Below are 18,127 nucleotides of genomic sequence, written 5' to 3'. Positions count from 1 at the left end.
CCATAGTGGTCTCCTTTTCTCTAGTAAACCATAGTGGCCTCCTTTTCTCTAGTAAACCATAGTGACCTCCTTTTCTCTAGTAAACCATAGTGACCTCCTTTTCTCTAGTAAACCATAGTGGCCTCCTTTTCTCTAGTAAACCATAGTGGCCTCCTTTTCTCTAGTAAACCATAGTGGCCTCCTTTTCTCTAGTAAACCATAGTGGCCTCCTTTTCTCTAGTAAACCATAGTGGCCTCCTTTTCTCTAGTAAACCATAGTGGCCTCCTTTTCTCTAGTAAACCATAGTGGTCTCTTTATCTCTAGTAAACCATAGTGGTCTCTTTATCTCTAGTAAACCATGGTGGTCTCTTTATCTCTAGTAAACCATGGTGGTCTTGTTCTCTCTATTAAACCATAGTGACCTCCTTTTCTCTAGTAAACCATAGTGGCCTCCTTTTCTCTAGTAAACCATAGTGGCCTCCTTTTCTCTAGTAAACCATAGTGGCCTCCTTTTCTCTAGTAAACCATAGTGGCCTCCTTTTCTCTAGTAAACCATAGTGGCCTCCTTTTCTGTAGTAAACTATAGTGGCCTCTTTTTCTCTAGTAAACCATAGTGGTCTCTTTCTCTCTAGTAAATCATAGTGGTCTCTTTCTCTCTAGTAAATCATAGTGGTCTCTTTCTCTCTAGTAAACCATGGTGGTCTTGTTCTCTCTAGTAAACCATAGTGGTCTCTTTCTCTCTGGTAAACCATGGTGGTCTTGTTCTCTCTAGTAAACCATAGTGGTCTCTTTCTCTCTGGTAAACCATAGTGGTCTCTTTCTCTCTGGTAAACCATGGTGGTCTTGTTCTCTCTAGTAAACCATAGTGGTCTCTTTCTCTCTGGTAAACCATAGTGGTCCCTTCCTTCTTTAATTTTTGCTTACCTGTCTGACATATAGTTTAGTTGACTTTAAGATGGCCATTTTTGATGGAGTGCACTGGGCATACACACCTGCTGTTATATGCTGTGAGAAGCCAGCGACGTTCAAATCCAGAGGATGGGTCATCAGTATAAAAATCCAGGAAAACAATTTTAAGACTACTCTTGACATAAATGGCTACTCCACCACCTCTATTGACTACTCTGTCTTTCCTGCACAGTGGGTATCCAGGTATGGTTATTTTTCAGTTATTACAATTACTGAACCAAATCTCAGTTATTGAAACCAGATCCAAATTATCCCTAGACATGATCACCATAAGTTTGCGGAGCTCGTTTCCTAAGCTAGGAGCGTTGGTACACACTGTACGTAGAACATTACTGTTATGCCCTGTAGTATCTATAGCATCAGCTGCATCTACTGGACAGACAACCTCATTTTCACACTGATTCATCCTAACGGGCTGGGGACAAAGATCATCCTCATCATTTAACTTTCTGTCCCCAACTTCTAGTTTAAATATCTGTCCAAAAGACTTCTGAACTCTGCACTAAATACTTGTGTTCCTCTTTGAGATGGATGCAAACCATCCTTCTCGTTCAGTTCCTTGGTCATTTCCTGTGTGTCGAGCCAGAGGAGACCAGCAGGGACCAGGTAAGTGTTGGAACATCAGCAGCAGGGGTTAGCGAGGGTGCGTAGTGATTCTTAAAAAAAAAAAAAAATTCCACACTTTACTAAAATTTTTGCTCCAATGCTCCCGTTTCCATGCTCATGATCAGCCTTCTTAGCAATGCTTGCTCATCAGAATGTTTCTCTAATCCATTCTTTGCAATGAAAGTTCCTTACTGTCACTACCTTATGTCATAGTATTCATAATCGCTTTTATGCTTTCTTATATATTTGATAGAATTAAAGGTTTATACATTTAGTATAAACAAGCTCTTGAGGACAACCTAGGTGTATGTTACCTTAGGCTCTGCCCTCTATGACATTTGGCACCATTTTTGATGCGTCTTGTCCTGTGGTATAGCACGGACTAGTCTGAACAGCCTGAAGAAAGGGTAATACTGCCTTGACTCACAGACTATTAATATTAATGAAATCTCCATAAGAAGAATCCTCCAGTGACTATGGCAGGAATCAGCAACCTCCGCCACTTCAGATGTTCTGAAACTACAACTCCCAGAATCCTCCTTTTACTTATATGGGAGTTACAAGAACAGCTGAGTAGGTGTGCATGCTGGGAGTTGTAGTTTCACATCAGCTGGAGTGCAGAAGGTTGCTGACTCCTGGACTATGGTATCCTTTGTTGTGTGTGGGTCTTAATGGATACCATAACATTTAAGAAAAGACACTACTACTCTCATGAACGTCCTGCAAGTCTCTGACAACTCACTTTCTGATTACAGAGAGGACACATTGGTGGTAAATTCTTTATTCTGCACAATCAGCGTTTTTAAGTTAAAGAGGAGGCGCCACTGTGTCTGCGTACTGAAACACTGCGCTTACACTGCGATATTTTTCACATTGTTAATTGAGTAAAATCATAAGCAAGTGACTATTAAAATGTACTGTTTTAATGGTGCAATCCTCTAATTATATTTTTTTTATCAATATGAAGTCGCGCAGGGATGTGACTACCTCTCAGACAGGATATACAGGCAGGTTGTCAGCAGTAATAGATGTTTCTTTAGTATAATGTATATGGATCTCGTGTCTGATCACATGTCATTATACCAGTGATGTCATCAGCAGGGGGCGGGGCTGTGACAACCTCTCAGACAGGATGTACAGGCAGGTTGTCAGCAGTAATAGATGTTCCTGTAGTATCAGGTGTGGATCACATGTCATTATACCAGTGATGTCATCAGCAGGGGGCGGGGCTGTGACAACCTCTCAGACATTAAACCATTATTTACACCTGTACAGCTCCCATGGTAGTTGTCATCTAGCTATGTAGGAATAATGAAGTAGGGGATGTCTTCTATTTTTTTTGGGGGGGGGAAAGGGGATGAATAATAGAGAATTTCCCTAATTGAACCTGTACACGGTCTCGTGACTGTGACCAGGGACAGTCCCCGGTAAGACCCATACATAGACCACTCACGCATTGCTAATGTATTCGCCAGAGCCGTGAAACAGGAAACAAGAATCTGCTTCACTGTGAATAAGTGAAATGATTTATTGTGCAAGTGTGGATCGGACCAAGTGCACCATGAGAGCTCAGATTATCATCCTCATTATCTGTAAGTAGTCACCCCCTGCCTGATCCTTCTCTGCCCTCAGAGTTATAGACAATGACCTCCATAACATGAGGCATGGGTAGATAAATGGATAGGAGATAGAGATTAGACAGTTAATAACACAGATGAGAGATTAGTAGATGGATAGAGAGATTAGTAGATAGCTAGACAGAATGATACATTACCATAGAGATAGATAGGAGATAGATAGATAGATAGATAGATAGATATGAGATAGATATGGAATAGATAGATAGATAGATAGATATAAGATAGATGATACATAGATGATAGATAGATATGGAATAGATAGATAGATAATAGATAGATAATGAGATAGATAGATAGATAATAGATAGATAGATATGGAATAGATAGATAGATAGATAGATAGATATAAGATAGATGATACATAGATGATAGATAGATATGGAATAGATAGATAGATAGATAGATAGATAGATAATAGATAGATAGATAATAGATAGATAGATAATAGATAGATAGATAGATAGATAGATATGAGATAGAATAGATGATAGATAAATAAAATGTATTTGCTTGCCAGTAAATCCCTTAGTATCACTGCTGGTCGAGTGGCTCTGTCTGCTGTGGTCTTTGTCCACTGTGTGGACCAGTACAGGGAAAGCACGTTTGACTGGTTTTCCAAGCAGTTGGTTTGATTGGGCTTAATATGGTCTTGGCAATCCGTGTACCCAGTTGGCAGAACTCGCATTACATTTGGCACCAGGAAGGTACCTAATGCTTTCTATATACGTTATTAAAAGCTATTGTAAATGCCATAAAATACATTTTTCCAATATAGATTTTTGTTTGCTTTCCCAGTGACACAGGCTGCAGTCTTAGAGTCTGTCCACTGCTGCATACTAGGGTATGGACTCCCCTGCAGCCGCTCTGCGTCAGGCTTTAGCAGAGTGGGCACAAGAGCGATGTTGTCTGTGAGCCCCTGCCCTGCCCCCACTCCCTTCACTCTGTTAATAGCCTGCTTACCTCCTCGCACCACACTTCAGGTGCCTATTTTTCACATAGAAAAATAAATAAAAATGTGAAAAATTTATTTTATGGCATTTGCAATAGGTTTTAATAAAGTATGGAACAGTTTAAAATTCGCCATATAATAATTCTTCTATAGAATCTCCTATCTATCATCTCCTACTCTGGGCAGCAGTTTGTGCTTCAGAGCAGCTCTTCGTTGGGGGCTAATACAACAATAGTAAGCCACTTTGGAATCATGGTGACCCAGTTACCCATCTACATACCAGTATACCTATACCCCCACACACTCAGTCCTGACGCCGACCTCTCTTTTTTTTATCTTTTACAGCCGCCACAACAGAACACTGTGGTAAGTAATAATAAATGATAGTCCTATAAAAGATTAGTGATCCAGTGATGTCATCAGTCTATGAATATTCAATGTGATGTCATCTGTCATGCCATGAATTTCTCCTTGAGAACCATGTAAGTAGTGGCCTCAAACCTATGTCTTTCAGGAAGCCACATTTGCAGATCTGGCCTAAAAACAATAAAGTTATGTTCCCCAAAACACCGCTCCAACATTAGAAACCCTTTTGCAAAGTATGGTCATTAAATCGGCAGTTGATCTGATGTCAACAGAAATGATGTCCTTCTTCCCGGTCTACATCTAGTTACTGATGCACTAGTTACACTTTACGGGATTCTTACCCATCAGTGCACCTGTGTGAAGTCTTACTTGCAGATTTTTTGAGAACTTTCTACATGTTCTTATTTGCATGTCGTTGATACTTCTGCAAAGAAAGGAAACAGAATAGTCACATTTCAGGACAGCGGTGGTGCATATAAACCCACCCCACCCCCATATGTATGAGGGTATCCTTAGGCAGTCAACCATCACTCACGGATGGTTGACAAACGCCAAATGCATCATATAAAAAAATCACATCACATTTAAAATGGCTACACAATTAATAACTTTACATTGTGCCACCAACTAAATATTGAACTCATATTTAAAGGGGTTGTCGGACTTCAGCGGCAGCCGTAGCCCCTGGAAACCAGCAGTGTATGATGTGATGGCAAAACGAATCCAGCCAACAAAGGAGACCATACGGACCATCACAGTATATTAGTAACTACCTTGTATTAACGGTGTCTACATGATAAATGGCATTTGCTGAAGTGAAACAAACCCATGTACTGAAGTGGGAGTCCTACTATATTGATACAATGCCCCCTGCTGGTCTGACACATAGACATGTTATATTGATATGCTCCCCGCTATTCCAAGGGATAACAAAGTACAGTAAACAAGGAATGCCTCCGTATTGCTTCTTTGCCACCTGTGCATACTCTATGTTTTGGGTTTTTTAGGGGCCCAAGTCAAACCTGTGGTGACCTTTACACCCAACTGGAGGATTATATTTCCATATGAATCAGTGACGATATCCTGTAACGTGGGATCTACGACTCAGGGGAACCTAAGATACTACTGGTCCAAAGATGGTAAAGTACTGTCTCAAAGTCATCATCAAAGGACAATCAAAATCGGGTCAGCATCGGATGAGAATACAGGGAGTTACCAATGCTGGGCCAAAGCTGAGCTCAAAAGTGATGCAGTCAGACTAGAAGTGGTTGGCAGTAAGTTGACCCGGATGGTTTCCATCTTACGTAAAGGCAATGTGAAGCACACATGTTTCGAGCTCCTAAGCTCTTATTTTTGATTTTTCTCCTTTCAGCCCCTCTGATCCTGCAGACTCCTTCAGTCGTCTATGTAGGGGAACCACTGACTCTCAGATGTCACAGTTTTTCCAGTTACAAAAAGACAAACACAACCTTCTACAAGAATAAAACTGCCATTCACTTCTCCGACAACAACACCGAGTTGCGGTTTACAAGTGTAGACTGGAATGTGTCCGGGTCCTACAGCTGCTCCCAAAAAATACTCCTCCATGAGACATATAAGATATTCAATGCTACAGCAACTGTGACTGTCCAAGGTAAGACACCTGACATGTACAGACTGTATGAAAGATGGATATTTTGGGATTTTTTCAGTACATTTTCACGTATACAAATCCATAGCCTGGAAGGTACAAATTTTACAGGAAATAGCTCTTTATCATCATTTATGATTAAAAAGTCATATCCCATATGAATGTGCAGTAGAGCATAACACGGCACTCACCCGGAAGTAACAATCTTCTTGCTTTGTTGCTTTCTGCAGGTTACATAGACATGGACATGAACACATCTAGGCTTCACCAGGCCAGACGAAGTGCAGGTATGCACAAAACGGACGTCGCCTAGATGTTCATGTCCATGTTTATGTAACCCGCAGAAAGCAATAAAGCAAGAAGATTTCTACTCCTGTTATGCAGTCCCAGTAGTGCCAGTCTGCTTCTTGGTTGTTATATCCCATATGAGCAGTGAAGGAGAGTCAGATCTCATCACTGCAAATGAAGGACATGGGACAACGAATGTAACGTAACACCCTTAAATTAAATTAAGAGATCCTAATGATGTTGTAGGTTGACCGCCACTGATTTACTGTGTTGCACTCTATGATCCATCTGCTCATGATAGTAAAGCTTCCTCACAACAGCACACCATGTGTTTAGGCATGGTATTACAAGCAAAACTTATAATTTGTTTTTAGGTGAAATACTATCACTATTATCTGATAGATTATACAGTTTTATGTTTGATATGCTTTGAATGTTGAAACATTTTCGCTCTTATCTCAATTTCTTCAACAATTCTCTACTCACTAATCGTTTTATACATGTTTAACTGGTTTCTGTTTATTTTAATTTCACTGACTCTCCCTTCCTATACCTATCTATTAATAGCCTGTATGCTAGTGGACCTGAAAGGTGATAATGATATGCTCGCATCTGGTAAGGGCAGAGTTTCCGATAAATATAATTGTAAAGACAGTTGTACGACAGCAGAATATATCCAAGGCGTGTACTAGACAGCTGCGACACCAGCAATGTGCACAGTAGTGCGATATATAGAAGCAGCGTTAAACCTGATGTCTATTGTTTCCTATTTCACGCTGGCTGTGGGGTCCTGGAGGACAAAATGCCATTGTCCCCCATTTTATGTCATATATCTCACAATCGTCAGCTTATGATTAGTGCTCCTTGAAGACATGGACAAAAGTTACAACATGATCATCTAAATCCTTACTTAGCAAAACTTTTCCAAGTCTTCAGAGAAGCAGCTCACCGTTTGAACATTACAGAAACACATATGGAAGAGCTATGTGGCCAATTGAGGCATATTTGGGGGGGGAGATCCCATCAGTCCATACTCTTCACCTACAGCTGTCCCTGGCACTAGGTCGAAGGTGGTTTCTTCAGGCGTATTCTCTAAATAACTTAAAGGATGAGAGTAAAAGTGAAGAAAATGCTTGCCCGCACCACTAAGAGCACAGACTAGATCAGCAAGTCACCCCTGATGCAGATCCCAGTCGAAATGTTATGAATTAACAGATGAAGTAATACTCTTGGAAATTACTTGACACCTGCACCGATACTGCCACAGTTTTTTTATTTTATATCTTAAGAGAGTGCCCATACACTGGTTCTTTAAAGTGATTATTTTGTCCTCACAGAGCGGCCTCAGATATTGCTTAGTGGAATGACTCCGCGGTCTACATGGATTTTGGTCATTGCCCTTCTTCTCCTGCTCTCTGCTGCTCTCCTGATCTTCATGTGGAGACACAAGCTTCAGATTAGAGGGCAACACCTTGAGAATACCATCACAGGTTGGACTATGTTGATGACATTAATCTAAGAAAAATCTTACATTTACATGTTTTATGAACACTGTGTAGACTTTTCCAATCTGGGTACTTACTGGTACTAGGACATAATCAATTCCTGGTACAGAGGTGGGGGAGGGGGGTGGGCTTAGAACCATAAAGAGGTAATCCAAGGCTTTTATATTGATGGCCTATTCTCAAGATAGACCATCAATTTAGTTTAAGTTGAGGTCCAACACCCTGCACCACCACTTATCAGTGGATCCACTACACAGTAGATGGAGCTGTGACCTTCTGGCACCTACTTCCAGTTTGCAATGGAAGATGTATACATTTCTATGCAGTAAGCAATCTCCAGTGGTGGCTGTAGGAAGCCCAAATAATTTTATAAAGTAGCTCTCAGAACAGAAAGTCAGAGTTCCTATCCTTGTAAAAAAATATTATTAAACAAATTAGCACAAAACTTTAGAAATGCAGTTCAGAAGTGGAAAATCACTTTAAGGAAAATACATTATTACCAACCCTGACCCCAGGCTGGAAAAACTATTGAGAAGACATTACTGACCATCCTAATTAACACAGATTATAATAATATACAATGTACGATTATGAAATATTGGAATATTTTCTTTGAGGTTTGGTTCCTCTTTTTTAGTTAATTCTCTTTAGATGCAACATACTATAGCAGATATAGCATGGGGACACCATTAAGTTGTCTACAGATCTTCTCTGCTATATCCTGGTTCTCAGAAGGTACAGATTCCTCTCCTACCAGAATGTTTAGGGCAATGCTCCCTGGGAAAATGTATACAAAACACTGTCTCTCTAGTGTCACCTGTAGGTGGCTATCATGTCAATGTCTGACTCTTCATTAATCCTCGAAACCTGACTCGGGTTATCACCCAAACAAAAGACACCCAATTTCAGGCAACAGATTAGAAACTTCAGAGAGTCAGCAAATATGGCACAACCAATATGATCCCTACACATGCTACATTTTTTTCTAGGCATATAGTACATTATGGCACCACAATTTGCTACTGGAACATGTTTAGTATACAATATGGCTTCACAGGATGACCTATGAAACCTGACTTAATACATACAAAAGAAATGTCATCAATAAGTGTCCACCCTTTGAAGAATTAAGCTCCACCCATTTGACCACTTAAACATGGAGAGTGGATCACATGACCATTCTTGGCTTTGTTGAATCCAAGGGGAAGAGATTATGTGGAATGCTATTTTTCATTGGTATTAGGGAAGCCTGGTTGACTTTAAAGGCAATGGAATATGACAATGATATGACAGTTTCAGTTTTTCTGTATTAAACCAGGAGATCCATAATCATTCTTGTCATTCTCTGACTTTTAGAACCTCAGAGAAAATGCGGGTCTGAAGAAGATGATGTGTGTTACACGTATATAGGAATGAAGCATGTACAGACAGGTTGGCCACATTCTTATTATAATTTGGTTGCCCATTGGTTGTAGTAAAAAGTAAGTCATTACTGCAATTCGCACTCAACCTCAGCATTTCTCTGTGGAGGAACTTCTATCGAGTCTATTTATTTATGCACTTATATAGCACTACTATATTCTGCAGCGCTTTACAGACATTAACATCCAACTGTCCCCAGTGGGGCTCACAATCTAAGGTCTCTATCAGTATGTCTTTGGAGTGTGGGAGGAAACACACAGTATCATAGTAACCCAGAGGAAACACACACAAGCTCCATGCAGATGTTGTTCCTGATCAGAATCGAACCTAAGATCCCAGCACTGCAAGGCACCAGTGCTAACCACCGAGCCACCGTGCGTTCCCAAGTTATTGAGAAATGCTAAACTAGTATGCAACCAAATGTTCACGTGGAGCCTCCAATTTTCAGTTTTCTAATATTTGAGGTGAACCAAGAATAAAGTAGCTGATTTCCTCTGTTTTCTTATTTTTATTACAGCTTTGCCTGCTCAACAGCCAGATGTAAGTATAAGATTTTTAAAGGATTTCATATTGGACGGGTAAGATGTCTTAGCCATACTCTTTTCACCCTTCAATCTACACTGGCATGGTGAGATTCCAGCCTTTCCATAGAACAAAAGAAAGAAATTAGTCAGCAAAACAATATTTTGGAAATTCTCTACATATTATTAAGCACTCTATAGTATTTTGTATAGTCTAAGGGCTCATGCACACGACCATATGCCCTCCGAGACATACGGTGCGTGAGCGGGCCATTTGTCCCGGAGCAGCACAGCATACATCGTGCGCCCGGGAGCGCACAGCCTCATAGGTTACTATGATACTGTGCACATCGGGCCGCCCGCGGGGCTACTGTCCTGCACTCAAATGATCATATGAGTGCAGGACAATAGTCCCGCCGGTGGCCTGAAACGCACAGTATCATAGTAACCTCTGATGCTGTGCGCTCCTGTGCACACGATGTATGCTGCTCCGGGATATATGGCCCGCTCACACACTGTATGTCTCGGAGGGCATACAGTCGTGTGCATGAGCCCTAAGTATAATCCTTGGTCATTGTGAAACTTGTCAGAAGAAAAAGGCACTTTACTAGAAAAATGTCAAAAGAAACTTCCTCAAATAAGAGAACTGTCAGAAACAGAACTTTCACAAAGAATTTTCCATCCTGAAATGAAAAGATTTAAGCTTAGTTCACACTTACCTCTAAACAGACCTTTCAGAAAGAGGTTGCACTCGCAGAAGAAAGGGAGAGTTTCTCAAAAGAAGAAACCATTAAGAAATACATTTCTTGAAAGAAAAGTATTCATCAGAAGAAACTTGTCTACAGGTGTCTCAACATAAGAGTGTCACAACCAGACAGCTGAGAAGCTCTGACAGAACCCTTTCAGAACCTCCTCCTTGAGTTTTCTTTGTTTTGGTTTTCAGTTCCTCATCTCGTTAGTCTCTCTCAGCTGTCATGTAGTTGGACTGATTGCATCCCTTTAAATTCCTCCCCATAATGCATTAGTGTGCGGCTTATACAACTTCCTGGAGTGTGTGTGCATGCTGTTCCTATTTCCCAGTCTTCTACAAGATAATTGCTGTACATTCATTTGTGATTTTCTGTTTGCTGGATCCCAGATGACCCTGACTCCCTCCGTGTCTAGTGTAGGGAGCCGGTGGTCGTGTCCCCTCACTATTGTAGGGTGTTCAGGTATTATATAGTCGAGGTACGGGGATATGCGATCATCCACCTTTGGGGTGTTCGCATAGGCTGAGCAGTCAGGGAGAGTGCCAGGTCTCATGCAGGGGTCTCCCTTTTGTTCCTTAGTTTTGGATCCAGTGAGTCATAGATTCTTTTGCATTGTCTTGTTTCCTGTACACCTTCCGTGACAAAGAGACCTGTTAGAAGTTGAATTTACTTACCCAGAAAATACTCAGAAGAAAAGAAAAATCCCTAAAAAGAAGATATTTTAAATAGGGTCAGATCTCCTAAAAAAACTTTAGAAGAGAAGAGACAGATCCACTAAAACCAGAGAGCTCTTTAGAAGAGACAACCCGTCGAGGAAAGTACTTAAACGGGTTGTCTCATGACAGATAATGGGGGCATATCGCTAGGATATACGCATACGCAGCCGCCCTCCATTAATTTTCTATGGGGCCGGCGAAAATAGCTGAGCGCTGGCTCGGCTATTTCCGTCGAGCCCACAGAAGTGAATGGGAGCGGTGGCCGGTCATGCGCGCTCTGCATTCAGCTCTGCATTCACTTCTATGGTGGACGGATCGGAGTCCTCCAGCCACCACCTTGCAGGGCTCCGTTCTCGATATAGGTGCAGGTCCCAGCACCTATAAAAGTCAATGGGGGCATATCCTAGGGATACGCCCCCTTTGTCTATGATGAGACAACCCCTTTAAGAAGCAAATACCTGTTAACAGAAGATATGACTTCCTCAGAAGAAGAGACTTGTCAGCAGAAGAGACGTGATCTTTCAAAAGAGAAGAAAATTATGACTTCGGAAGTAAAGTTCTTCCGGAATTTTGGAAAGTCTCTATACAATATATCCCATCAGACCTAATAGTAGGGTACTTTATGCATGTATGGTTAGATACCACTCTGACTGTCCTTAGGGTTACCTTTGCACCTAATTTACAGTAATTTATAAATATATTATTTTCTGATTTGCAGGATGACTACTCCATTGTATATTCCTTGGTGACACCAGCAGTAGGCACCGTAGAAGGAACAGACTCTTCATTGACTTGTTAATAAAGATCTTCACCAAGTTGCCAGCCGATGAATAAACTCATCACAAGACATCAAAGTGACCAGAAAATCTACACAAGCTGTTTTAAAATGCCCTTCATCAATTTAGCACGGGAGAAACAGTTCCATACATGGTATCTGTGCTAATACTGATCTGTTGTAATTAGTTCTACTAATAAACTGTTGAGATAGAAACCTCTGTTTAAACATGGAGAGAGGAGTTGAGAGACATTTTCAAATTCACAGTCATACAGAAAAGTGGAAATCCTATGGTGAAATTCAAAATGTTGTCCCCTGTAGGTCAAAGCCACCTCATCATTACGCACCTTTTAGCCCTTGGCAGTCATCATGCTTTGCTGGTTTTTAACTTCATCTTTATGCTACAAAGATCGTCAATAGAAGAAAAGACCAATGTGGGGACTCCCATAATCTTGGGGACAATAAAAATAAAATCCTACTTGAAGCACCTGGAGGCCTTAGGAGTCCTTAAGAAAATATGATGCCCATTGGCAATTTGTTCTGGGAATGTATTGACCTGCCCTTCTAAACAGACTGAATTACCCTCAGATATTCCATTATTTGTTGTGATCTCAACCTTCTATCTATGCAACTTAACACTCATAGACTTTTAGATGTTGTATTCCAAGCCAAGAAGAATCTTTTGCTTCTCTGGACCCACCTCCATTCTTTTTGTTCTGATGTTATTTTACCCTTGTTTTTTTTTAAATCGAATAATGAATTGTTTTCCTAAATTTTTATAACTAATAAAGCTCAGTAAATGAAAATTCCCAAAAAACAAACAAAAAGATTTTTCTATACAAATGAAATGTAATATTTTCCCACTAAGGGGAACTGTGCCAGTAGATGTCAGTGGTCCACAGTTCCTGGAAAAACAGTGTCTAGTTCCTTCCCTTAAATTCCCCCTGCACACTTCTTGTGTATTTATAATCCAATCGGACTGTTTTGTAGATCTAGAACATAAGGAAACTAACAATTTAAATAGAAAAATAAAATTTATACTTGATACCATATCAACATGATGCAATATAACATTACCACCATTATACAAATTTTACAAACATTTTCTAAAACTGTTTAACAGGAGGAATGTAGTGCTGTGTGGTTTCCTGAGACAGTATAAAAAATGATAGGCTTAGATACAACAGGTCAGGAGACAGTATCACACATAAGAGGCGTAGATACAATGGCTTAGACAGTATTACACATGATAGATTTAGATATGCTGCTTCAAAAGACAGTATCACACTTGATAGACTTAGATACACTAACTGATCAGCACAGGATCACATATAATTTTCTTAGATCAACTGGCTTAGCAGCATTGCAGTATATAGTGAAGTCTCCATCTCTACCAGAAATCCTATGTCTCCTCTTGATTAGATCTGTCTCTTCTATGACCTTTGTCTCTTTTATGCTACAAAGTTGTCTCTCTTTGTAGTGATCTCACATCACTGTTCTGTAGTCTCAAGTCTTCTTCTTGACCTCCAGTCTCTTCATTGAGTTGTGAAGTTGTCCTTTGATAAGTCTTTTTTCTTCTGTCTTTACCTGTGAGCAGAAGAAGTAGATTATCAGAAAAATCCTGCGTTCCTGCAGCTTTAAGTGCTTCTTAGCCAGCTGCAGCACAAATGGAAACTTCATCACAAAAGAGACCCATGAGCAGAAGAGCATTCCTCCAGAGGTTCCAGGTTCTTGAATATACTGCCAGAACCAGAGATGTAATCTTAAGTTCCTGGGTCCTAAGGTAAATCTGTAGCAGCTCCCATCCCAAACTCACTTAGGAACAGTGGACAGATTGCAACTGTTACCCTAGAACCTCCTCTAGCTACAACTCTGTCCAGACCTTGAAAACTACAAGTTACCGTATATAGACATGGCAAAAGGAATTACTTGTCATTGTAATGTTGAAACTGTGGGATTTTAAATAACTCAACCCATAGTCTCAATTCAGTAGCGTCTTTCAGTCATCCATGTACACCATAAGTTTATGACCTGTACCACTATGTACAGACCCAAGGATTGTGGCCAAAATGCTGAGAAGTAATGACCTGGAGGGTTTACAAAATGGCCTTTAAATTTCAAGTCTACAGAGATGCCAATTTTCTTCTCTATATGGACACTTTGTAGATACCATGCTTTACAGGGATAAATCCTAGAGACAAGCCCCCTTTATCTTCAAATACAATTGCTATGTAGCCAGTTTACCTATGAGGGATTTACTTACCAGAGTGTCTGGTCAACAAGAAGACTAAGAACATCAAGACAGCAAATGTGACCACAAGAAAGATCCCAATAACCAAGATGACTTTCCCACTGAAGAAACCAACATCAGTTCCTGTATGAGAGAACATGTCTCAAATGAATGATATATGCAAAATACATCCATCTTCCTGAAGGTTACCCCATAACGTTATATTAAAGATTTTGTAGAGGTTTTTAATGAGGGACTGTATATAATCAATTGCTGAAAAAAGTGCCATTGACTCCAAAGGGTAGAAAGCCCACAAAAATGCATTAGTCTCTCCGACTGAATGAGATTTTAGAGCATGGGTACTTATCAATTAAGGACATTGGTGATGGTCTCAGGTTGTTACACTATAGACAAGCATATTAATGTAGCCCACTTGTCACCACAACTAGTGAATATGAGTAGTATGAACCAACCTTGGCTAGTAGTTAGATTAAAAGAAATGAATAGACCATGTCTTAGAAGTTTCTTTTAATGAATATCTATAGGTTAGGAGGGAGAGGTCCGTAATAGGAAAATAAAGAAACCCTTTTGCCCCCATTGCTGGTAATATGATCATCTTCACACCAATCCCACCTGCCCACCACCATCATGGTTGGCCTCAAAGACTTTTATGAAGAACAGCTTCATTTACCCTGTTTTATGAAACAATTGTTCCAAGGAGTTACGACTGTTTTCTCTTGACTGACCGGGTTTGCTACCATACATGTAAAGGAAACCTCCTGATCACTTAGATTAAGAAGAACGTTAAGAAGGCGACTGTTGTCATGTAACATATAAGTTCTGTTTAGAGGACGACCTTCTCCAGTGTCGGTTGTCCAGCCGTATGTCACATTGTTTCCTGTGGATGCATTGCAAGCCAAAAACACAGAACAGTCTGTGGTTCCTTTGGATGTATACACCTGGACTTCTGGCTTCACGACCACTTCTAGGGCAAAAAAATTGTTTCTTAGGCTTGGAACTACATGCAATTCAATGTCATTCCGACATATAACATTCCCAACTTGACACTCACCGTAGACTATTAGGTGGAACTGATGAAGCCTCATGTGTCCATTGGTGTCCACCATTTGACAAGTGAATATCCCAGTGTCCTCCAGTTCAAGATTTAGGATAACCAAAGTAAAGTTGTTAAGAAGCTGGACTCTCTCGTAGAAACAAGATTGATATGTTGTGTCGAATGATCCTCGGGAAAAGGAAGCCACCAAGTGATCTGTAGGTGACAAATGTCTCCAAAAGACATCCCTGGTATTAAATTTAGCTGGCACAATGGCTGGCAGATGTACAGCTCCTCCTTTCTTTCCTATTATCTGGGTAACCTTTTCCATTGTACAAACAGTACCTGTACAAGAAAGGTTATAGTATACCAATAAATGAGACAAGGGGATTGTCACAAATAGGGGGTGGGGAAGGGTGCATAACTGACTCCACCCACATCTCTGTCCCTGCCTACTTGCACTTGCACGTCCTAGGTAACAGAGCGCAACTGGGCGGCAGTCCCTAACCTGACTAAGTGTGGGAGAGACAAACAAGACAGACAAACACAATGCAGTCAAACAAGCAAAGTCTAAACCAGGAGGTCAAAGCGGTACCAGGGAGCAAGCGAAAGCCAAACGTCAGAACACAAGGCAGGAGTCAATACCACGAGAAGCGACTAGACACAGGGAGCAGGCGAGGACGAAGACAATAAACGAGCCGAGATTCAAATACCAAAACAGGAAATAACACTGGAGGATACACAGAGTGTGGGACATTAATCACAGGCAACCTGTGGCCAGCAGGCCGCCTGTTAAATAGAGGGGAGGAGTCATGTGACGTGGCCAGCGTCACACGACTCTTTCATCTGCATACAGTTGAGTGCTGAGTACCCAGCTCGGCACCCAGACTCCTCACCGTTACCATGGGAGCAGAGGACGCCGGCCATGCTAAAGAGGCATGCGCGGCCAGGCTCTCCCCGCCCCCTTTGCTCTGGAGACGAGGACGCAACGCACATCCTCACTCCGATCTCACCCTAGGGCGCCGGCGGCACTTTAAATCTCAAAAGAGCAATGCTTTTAAAAACATCATGCTCTAGGAGCACAGTTGTATACATGTCTATGGAATTTATTTACAGCAGGCTGCTGTAAACTGTGGTATTGCAAGTCAATTCAACAATATTTGAAAACAAAATTAAAAGCTGAGCTGTGATGTGGGCCCATAATCACAATTGAGGGCCCACACCAGCAATATCAGCAACAACTACCACGTGTCTGCAGAACTTTTAAAGGACACCCTCATCCCAGAGTAGTAGTCACAGATGCCTCCATCTCACTCACCTGCTTGCACTATGAAAATGAGTGTCAGCAGTGGCCGATCCATCCTCATGGTAATAGAGGTGCTGCTTTTGACCACGAGATCTGATCTGAGGCTTCTTGGATACTGACTTTCTGTCTCTATCATCCAAAACTTCCAATATGTTCACAAAAATCCCCCGTGATTACAGAGCAGGAGGAACGCATAGAAGAAGATTCCAAACTCATGACCAGATGATAGGTCAGAAGTGAATAGGGGAACTCCAGCTGTGGTCATTGACAAAGTTTCAAATGTGAAAGAAAACGTACACTATTTTATTACTTATTTAAAGAGGACCTGTCATGTTCAGAGGTGGTGTCTGATGCTGCAGTTTAGCCCCATTCAAGTAAATAGGACTGAGCTGTGGTTCAGCCGCACAGACAAGAGTGGGGGGATGGAGCTTCACTGGTCACACATTGATGGGCTACAGACTGTTGAGGCTAGTGTCCCTTTAATCCTTGGCAGGACAGGTTTATAAGCAATAAAAAACTCAGTCGCTTGTTCTACCAGAAGTGTAATAGGAGAAAGGGAACCATAAATCATTAACCTGCACAGCCTTCACTATAGTCACACACCCAAAATGTCCCATGATTTTTATATGCAGGGACTGACCTCCGCTTTACAGGTAGATAGGGTCACCATGAAGCACAGCATTAATGGAGTGAGGTTACAAACTGCCCTGAGGAAGATCTGCATGGAGGTTATATGTTCTCATGCTAAATCTCCTTAGTAAAAATACAGTGGTTCTTGAAAGTACGTAAACCCTTCGGAATTGTTGATTAGTCCTGCACATCGGCTTGGACGAATCTTTGCCCATTCCTTCATTCAAAATAAGTTTCCATTCTGCTATGTTGGTCCGTTTTCTCCCATATACTGCTCACTTTAGGTCTTGCGACAACATTTCTGTAGAATTAAGGTGAAGATTTTGACTTGTCCATTCTGAAACTTTATTCTTTAGCCGAATGATTTGTGTGCTTGGCGTCACTGTTTTGCTCCACGGCCTCCCACTAATTGTGTATCAACTGTGGCTAGCCTTATACACTCACATGGACCGCATTTAAGTAAGTCCAATACAGGAGTATGCATCCACTAGATGGTGACTCCTTGGCCTCTGACTAAGCTGGGCGCTTGGGTTTTTACATATAAGCTCTAGATTTTTTTTTTGTACATGATTTTTAAACGTTACTTAAGATTTCATCTCCTGGGGAATTGGTAATAAGCAATTGTATATCAGAGTTACCCTATAGGGTCATATTCAACTGCCTGCTCCATTATAGGCACAGATCAATGAAAATAATGGAAGTGTAGGATTTGGCACGTAGCTGACATGAACTAAGCCAACCCGATCCTATTGACTAAAATGGGATCCATTTGGTGTCTGTCCGCTTTTGAA

The 18,127-nt window shown here is 41.1% G+C and overlaps 2 protein-coding genes across 4 annotated transcripts; one reads left to right on the top strand and one right to left on the bottom strand.

Annotated features, from left to right (window-relative positions):
• Window positions 1-3,008: 3,008 nt before the first annotated feature.
• On the top strand, window positions 3,009-13,201 carry LOC120981974 (low affinity immunoglobulin gamma Fc region receptor II-like). 3 transcript variants are annotated; one of them, XM_040411801.1, is made up of 8 exons: window positions 3,009-3,147; window positions 4,490-4,510; window positions 5,518-5,784; window positions 5,883-6,143; window positions 7,766-7,918; window positions 9,290-9,364; window positions 9,873-9,895; window positions 12,060-13,201. In XM_040411801.1, exons 1-8 carry the CDS (start codon window positions 3,078-3,080, stop codon window positions 12,138-12,140), a joined length of 951 nt encoding a protein of 316 aa, XP_040267735.1. In that variant the 5' UTR covers window positions 3,009-3,077; the 3' UTR covers window positions 12,141-13,201. The 3 variants fall into 3 exon arrangements, with proteins under 3 accessions (XP_040267735.1, XP_040267736.1, XP_040267737.1); XM_040411802.1 differs by lacking the exon at window positions 7,766-7,918; XM_040411803.1 differs by lacking the exon at window positions 5,518-5,784 and having other exon boundaries at window positions 3,019-3,147.
• On the bottom strand, window positions 13,037-17,054 carry SLAMF8 (SLAM family member 8). Its single transcript, XM_040411112.1, has 6 exons — window positions 16,719-17,054; window positions 15,419-15,745; window positions 15,038-15,331; window positions 14,380-14,490; window positions 13,606-13,703; window positions 13,037-13,108 (listed from the first exon to the last, which is right to left on the bottom strand). Exons 1-6 carry the CDS (start codon window positions 16,840-16,842, stop codon window positions 13,037-13,039), a joined length of 1,026 nt encoding a protein of 341 aa, XP_040267046.1. The 5' UTR covers window positions 16,843-17,054.
• Between the last annotated feature and the right edge of the window lie 1,073 nt (window positions 17,055-18,127).

This window comes from Bufo bufo, chromosome 11 (assembly GCF_905171765.1).
Source record: "Bufo bufo chromosome 11, aBufBuf1.1, whole genome shotgun sequence".
Lineage (NCBI taxonomy): Eukaryota > Metazoa > Chordata > Amphibia > Anura > Bufonidae > Bufo > Bufo bufo.
Note: the sequence above shows the minus strand (reverse complement) of the source record. Positions and strands in the feature narration are given on the sequence as shown.

Bases quoted from the DNA above. Each gene is read 5' to 3' on its own strand.
- LOC120981974 (XM_040411801.1), top strand. From the start codon at position 3,078: ATGATTTATTGTGCAAGTGTGGATCGGACCAAGTGCACCATGAGAGCT. The intron at 6,144-7,765 runs GTAAGACACCTG...TTGTCCTCACAG, and splicing joins AGCAACTGTGACTGTCCAAG to AGCGGCCTCAGATATTGCTT. The intron at 7,919-9,289 runs GTTGGACTATGT...TCTGACTTTTAG, and splicing joins CCTTGAGAATACCATCACAG to AACCTCAGAGAAAATGCGGG.
- SLAMF8 (XM_040411112.1), bottom strand. From the start codon at position 16,842: ATGATAGAGACAGAAAGTCAGTATCCAAGAAGCCTCAGATCAGATCTC. The intron at 14,491-15,037 runs GTAAATGAAGCT...TCTCTCATACAG, and splicing joins CAATTGTTTCATAAAACAGG to GAACTGATGTTGGTTTCTTC. The intron at 13,109-13,605 runs GTGAGATCACTA...CTTATGTTCTAG, and splicing joins TGAGACTACAGAACAGTGAT to ATCTACAAAACAGTCCGATT.